General features: G+C 43.0%; 1 protein-coding gene across 1 annotated transcript; it reads left to right on the plus strand.

The window, feature by feature from the left end:
• The first annotated feature begins 257 nt into the window (after window positions 1–257).
• On the plus strand, window positions 258–2,226 carry tent5aa (terminal nucleotidyltransferase 5Aa). The gene is made up of 2 exons (XM_040118651.1): window positions 258–698; window positions 1,243–2,226. Exons 1-2 carry the CDS (start codon window positions 273–275, stop codon window positions 2,020–2,022), a joined length of 1,206 nt encoding a protein of 401 aa, XP_039974585.1. The 5' UTR covers window positions 258–272; the 3' UTR covers window positions 2,023–2,226.
• The last annotated feature ends 4,500 nt before the right edge of the window (window positions 2,227–6,726 follow it).

A 6,726-nucleotide genomic window follows, 5' to 3' on the forward strand; every position in this document is an offset into this window, starting at 1 on the left:
CCGCAACTTTCGCAATTTTTGCCGTGGCTGTATAGTAGTTTTTTTTTTTTTTTTTTAAATTTTGTCTTTATATGTCTGCAGTCAATACAGACTCCGTCGAGTTCTGAGAAGCCTGATGCGGATGAAGTTACAGTCGCCCTACTTTATAGAATTTGTGCGTAAAGACGCCGCCACTGATTTATTCACTTAATTTTAGTTTTTGTTTCTTTTTTTTTTCTCTTTTTTTTTTTTTTTTTTTTTTTTAACTCGCTGTGGACTTTTCTCGCACCACCATGTCAGAGGACGACAGTGGCTCCACCGCCGGCTATGTGTCTGACACGGACGGCAGCAACGTCAGCGTCCTCAACTGGGAGCAAGTGCAGCGGCTGGACGCCATCCTGACGGAGACCATCCCGATCCACGGCCGCGGCAACTTCCCCACTCTGGAGATGCAGCCGCGGCAGATCGTCAAAGTGGTGCGCAGCCGGATGGAGGAGAAGCAGATCCACGTCCGGGACGTTCGGTTAAACGGCTCCGCGGCCAGCCACATTCTGCACGAGGATAGCGGACTGGGCTATAAGGACCTTGACCTCATATTTTGCGCAGATATGAAGGGGGAAAGTGATTTCCAGACTGTGAAGGACATAGTTTTGGACTGTCTCCTGGATTTTTTACCCGACTGTGTGAATAAAGAGAAAATAACCCCCTTAACGTTAAAGGTAAATTCCCCCCCAACTTTGTGCTTTTTTTTTTTTCCTGCTTCAGTTGTTTACTTTCATATTTATATATATGTATATACTTTCAGATATGTGATACATTTTAATTGCAATTTGGGGCAATTCGGCTCAACGACTACGCGCGGCTTAATGTGCAATTAGATTAGTTTAGTGATAGTAAAAAGGTGGTTTTCCTGTAGTTAAGAGGATTGAGTTAAACCAATTTGGAAGGGATCCTGAGCTCAGCCATCGAGATCCCATACCCAAGTACATTCTAGGGTCTTTAATATTGGGGTCAATAGCATTAATAACACAATATTTATAACACAAAGACATGCAGCTATTACTTAAGCGTATAGCAACATGTTTATTACACATAAAACCTAATTGCATAATGCAAAATTCGGCCTAAATATGCATGTACCTAGCTCTGCTAAATGAATTCTTGTACCTTTAAGGCTGTCTACTCAGTGTTTATGCTCTTTCTCTCCCCCTCACTCTCTCTCTCTCTCTCTCTGCTTCCTATTTATGCCTCACACACACGCAGGAAGCCTATGTGCAGAAGATGGTGAAGGTGTGTAATGACTCAGACCGCTGGAGTCTCATCTCCCTCTCCAACAACCGAGGGAAGAATGTGGAGCTGAAGTTCGTGGACTCGCTTCGGCGGCAGTTTGAGTTCAGCGTGGACTCCTTTCAGATCAAACTGGACTCCCTGCTGCTGTTCTACGAGTGCTCGGAGAACCCCATGGCCGAGACCTTCCACCCTACCATCATGGGGGAGAGCGTATACGGGGACTTCAGCGAGGCCCTGGACCACCTGCGTCACAAGATCATCTGCACCCGGAACCCAGAGGAGATCCGGGGCGGGGGTCTGCTGAAGTACTGTCACCTGCTGGTGAGGGGCTTCCGGGCCGCCTCCGAGTCAGAGATGAAGTCCCTGCAGCGCTACATGTGCTCACGGTTCTTCATTGACTTCCCTGACATCGGGGAGCAGCAGCGCAAGCTGGAGTCATACCTTCAAAACCACTTTGTGGGCCTGGAGGACCGCAAGTACGACTACCTGATGACCCTCCACGGAGTGGTCAACGAGAGTACGGTGTGTCTGATGGGACACGAGAGGCGGCAGACCTTAGGGCTGATAGCCATGCTGGCAGTGCGAGTGCTTGCCGAGCAGAACGTCATTCCCAACGTGGCTAATGTTACATGTTACTACCAACCTGCTCCTTATGTGGCAGATGGCAACTTCAGTAACTACTACATAGCACAGGTACAGCCGGTGTTTGCTTGCCAGCAGCCTGCATACTCCACCTGGCTGCCCTGTAACTGAGACAGCCCCGAGGAGAGGAGGAGGGAGAGAGTGTGATTTGTTTAAACAGGACCAAGCGGCACAGTCGTCGCCTCAAACCTGCCCAGTGTTTGACAGCTGACAGAAAAAGGAGTCTTCTTTTTAATGTTTTGCATCAAAGCTTGTGTTTTTTGTTCATACGTTGAGTATGAATGATAAATAAAGAACCGTTGGCTTTCAATTCAAGTACGCATTTGAATGTGAATATCTAACATTTCTTGACCAAGGTCACCTGATCCTGTCCAGGGCAACTAGGTTTGGAAAAGACTCATTTGGGTAGCTTGGAAGTAATGGCTAAATGCAAATACGTGTCTGCCTTTAATGCAAGCAGCAGAACTGCCATCGAGACTGACTGAATCTGTCAAGAAGCGATTAGCCAGCACGTTCCAGCAGCTTACCCAGCGGCTGCATCAATGTCCTCAAGTTGACAGTTTCTCCAGCCCAGCTTTCAGGGGTGTGTTTCTCAGTGCCCTCAGACACACACACACACACACACACACGCACACACACACACACACATGCGCACACACACAGGCATGCATGCAGACACACTCTGGGTAAATTCCAAGGTGTGTGCAAAGCTCCAAAACGAGCACCCTAGACTTTGCTTTACATCAGAGGAACTGAGGTGAGATGCTGTTAAATTAGTTTGGATAATAAACCGGTATCTCCGCCTTGCATTTGGATATAATTATGGTTGTTTACAGACCAAAGATCTTTTTTGATTGTTTCTAACATTAAAACCCAATTTTGATGGGGGAAAAATAAACAAAATATGAAGCTATGTCTATTTGTATATGTGAACATATGTGTGTTTATAAGTGCCTATTGCCTCTTGGCGGGCAGAGAAAACAATGAGCAGGCCATATGAATTTTGTGAATTAGCCCCACTCTGTTTATAGTCCGGCACACACGACAAAAGCGCCCCAGAGGCTTGTGAATGTATATGTGAAATCATGCGCAGTCAGTGTTTGTGTACGTTTGGATGCAAAATCGCACCGTGCATCAGTGTGGTTTTTGCAGTAAAGTAGCAGTCAAATGTGCAGTTGACGGATTGTTGCAGGACTCACATTTTTCGTTTGGGTATTCGGAAACTCCAGATTTGATCCTCTCTGAGTGGTGCGAAAATGCCCCAAATTAATACTGGTATTGTTTAGCTGTTATGACAGAGGTTGACAAGCATCTTCAGATCATCAGCAACAAAGAAAACTTTCAGTCATTCACAGTATTTCCTGTATATTTTGTACAGTGGTGCTTCTATATTTCTCAAATCAGAAAGAAAAACAAATCAAGTTCACACGATGATATATAAGAGACAGAGAGAGGGAAGACTGCATTCAGACAGAGTCTGACAGAGAGCTGGTGTGTGTGCTCCTATGCTTCCTCCTACAGTTGAAGGATGTTTGCCGAGACACCTCAGATGATGAGACACTATTTGCTGTAGCACCCTGGCAGGGAATTCCTCAGCTGCTGCTGAAGAGCTTGAACTTAGCTGGGGTTGGGTCTGCAGACACTCTGTTCAGGATTCAGAAAATGTTGTGCCAAACATTCTGATGGCCCTAAAGTCTAATGAGCCATTTGTTGATGTGGACAAAGATTCTATATTTTAGAAGAGAAGGAAAGGGAGACAGGAGAGTGAAAAAAAAAAAAAAAGAGAAAAAGGGGAATGTAGTGGTTAAAAGGCAGGAGGGAGAGTGAGTCGGTCTGGAGAGATGGGTGCAGCTGGTGATGGGGTTTATCTCTCTAGGGCTACCATGCTTTACTGTACAACTGTCTCTGTTAAGATCAGATTACAATTTAATGGACAGCGCTGCAATTCGTCCCCTAAAAATATCCCAAATATACCAAAATATCCTGTTATCTGCATTTGCTCTCTGTTTTATTCATCTGATTGTTGTTTAAAAAGAGTGAAAACTAAATAAGATTGCATGCATTCACGCCAGCTTCAAGCAACTTTAAGTTTCAACTTAGCTTTCATTTGTAAGGTTGCTTTGATAATGCCTATTAATGTTTTTTATGCTTCAATCCACATCCCTTTTAAAGAACTGTATATATATTATTACATGCCTCAGCTTTGCCAACACACTTAATCTTTGCAAACTATACTGCAGCCTTTCCTATTGGCAAAAATGGTGATTTTAAGCATAAAGACGTAGGTTAGGCCCTACAACCAGCATCAACTCGAGAGCAATTCTCTCGCTGAAAAAGCATTTCTTTCTCGTCCTCTGTCTCGCATAATTCTGGTAATCCATATTTGCTGTGTTCAGTTGTTTCTTGTTCTCAGTGACTGTCCACGCTCACGATATCCTTTCGATTGTGCAGGCAATGTATTGTCATTTGATACTCAGTGAAGTCCTAACAGCTGACTATCTAGTTAGCTCCAGTCTGCCTGTCAGTTAGTGATTGTGCCTATCAGTTAGAGATTGTGGGTTACTGCATTGTCTTGTATGAGTTGTCTCAAATATGTGTTTCTGTTCATGCAGTCTTTTACAAATCACACTTTGAAAAAGAAAGAAAAAGATCCTCGTCTTGTATGTATATTTTTTATGATTGTTATTTTTATAAATGTATCAGACACTGCAGATGTTGCAGTGCTTTTGAATCTGTGATTGGGCTTCAAAGGATATGTTCTCAATAGCTTTTTTGCTATATTATGTTATGTGTCCATTGGGTCAAAAGGTCAAAGATGTTTTCATCAATAAAATATCTGAAAACCACATTTGTGAGGTCTTTCGTTATTCATCTGAGTCTAAATCAAGTTTACTGCACTGGTTTGTTCCAGACAGAGACCTGCCAAACATGAGAAATTGCTCATTTGTCCTTTAACTTAAGATTTCTTTTTTCAAAGGAAAATCAGAGTGTCTCTTTACACTGACGTGAGCCATTCAGCCGCTTTCTCATGGGTTCCCCGCTCACTTGCTCAGAGAGGCAAATCCCTGCCATGGCCTGCCGGGCCCAAAAGGCCCAGCCAGAAACCCGTCCAGAACTGGCCTGCTGCTGCCAGAAAGAGCTGTTGTTGAATGTGGGGGGATTTGCATCCACCCAAAAAAGAGACTTTAACGCTTTTGTATAATGAATATCTTTGCCTGCTCATCAAATTCTCTCTGTTAACAACCCCCTACCCCCACCCCCATACACAGACAGCAATGCAGTGATAATCAGCGCTAAGGCCTGCAGAGACCAGAGTCCAACCGTCTCATGGTTGTCAGGCTCAAATAAAATTGCCACAACAGAGCTGACTGTCACACGGGTCACATGAAAAACTAGACACGGGGATCTACACGGGGATATGGAGAAGAAAACACAGAGCGAGTGAGAGATTCGCTGTATGACACAGTGCTATAAATGACACATGATAAGGACATTATCACTTGCAGTAAAGCGCATTTAGAGCTCATGTATCTGAGCCATTAAAAGAATGATTGACAGGTTGAGCCTAAATGGTAATGCAAGCACAGACATTTGTTGTGTACATTCTATTGGTTAGGTTAATATTTAATGTTATACTGGCTCATTCCTGACATCAAACTGCCTAAACTTAAAGGGTAGGTTCACCTTATTTCAGGTCTGCTTCAGGAAAATACCAGTATCCCCATATGGACATTCAAAGAGTGGGAATTTTATATTAAAAAAACCACCTTGAGGGTAGCCACTGGATTTGACTGATGAGGCCCCATGTGATTTTTATCTGAACTTTGAAATGAGTTTATGCACAGAACAGCAACTGCGGATCTGATCCCCAATGAATTACATTGAAATCACTTTAGGAAGGGATCTATTCGTGGCCAGTGTGGACAGGTAGAACAATTGCAGCAACCACTTTCAATGTACATATGGGCATAAGAGTACAGTTTTAAGGAAGAATGGGAATCTAGCCTTTAAAATCTTCACGTTATTACTACAACAAAGCCCCGACACAGGTATGTGAAACTAAAACTTGCTTCTTTACTATCTTACAATGTTCTAGAAGAGAAAATGTTCTCATCAACTATCATCCTCTATATAGCAGCAAGTATATTGTCCAAGTCATTGTTGCGGTATGGGTTTCATTATACTAACTGGTAGCACTGAGCATAATGCTGCTGTAAAGCAATCAAGAAAGACATTATGCGCCATATTGGACTTTGTGTGAACTGTCTACAGCTTTATTGAAGTCACCCTTACTCCATCTGTCCTGCTTTTGTTCAAATTTGGATGATGCTTTAAAGCTGCACTAATCAATGTTTTTATATTAACAATGAATTGAATAACTCTGTTTAATGTAAAGGGTGTCGTTCATAGTGGCAAACCCACAGAGAATTATCAGCTGACTCTGCGGTTCCCATCAGACGTACAGAATGTTTTAGCTTCTCTCAGCTCATTGTTTTGGTTTAGATTCATTAGGTAGCGAAAAACATCTCTTCATATGAATGCTATCTGTGTCGCATTTGTAAATTGGCAACATAGGCTAAAATTCTCCATTTCACTTTTATGTCGGTGTTGTGTTTATAACTTGTTGCACTGACCCCAAGTGGTGGGTGTAAATGCCAGAATGGGTGCTTCTCTTTAGTATCCATCTTGAATCATGATACAATATTTAGCACAGCAGACATCAGGGTTACACCTTGGCATTTGTCTTAGTGATTGAGATCCTGCTTGTCTCAGTCTTAATTTCAAGCATGACTTTACTTAATCCCTTTTTAAGAA

The sequence above is a fragment of the Xiphias gladius genome, chromosome 22, assembly GCF_016859285.1.
Source record: "Xiphias gladius isolate SHS-SW01 ecotype Sanya breed wild chromosome 22, ASM1685928v1, whole genome shotgun sequence".
NCBI classification, from domain to species: Eukaryota; Metazoa; Chordata; class Actinopteri; order Istiophoriformes; family Xiphiidae; genus Xiphias; species Xiphias gladius.

Bases quoted from the DNA above. Each gene is read 5' to 3' on its own strand.
- tent5aa (XM_040118651.1), top strand. From the start codon at position 273: ATGTCAGAGGACGACAGTGGCTCCACCGCCGGCTATGTGTCTGACACG. The intron at 699-1,242 runs GTAAATTCCCCC...ACACACACGCAG, and splicing joins TAACCCCCTTAACGTTAAAG to GAAGCCTATGTGCAGAAGAT.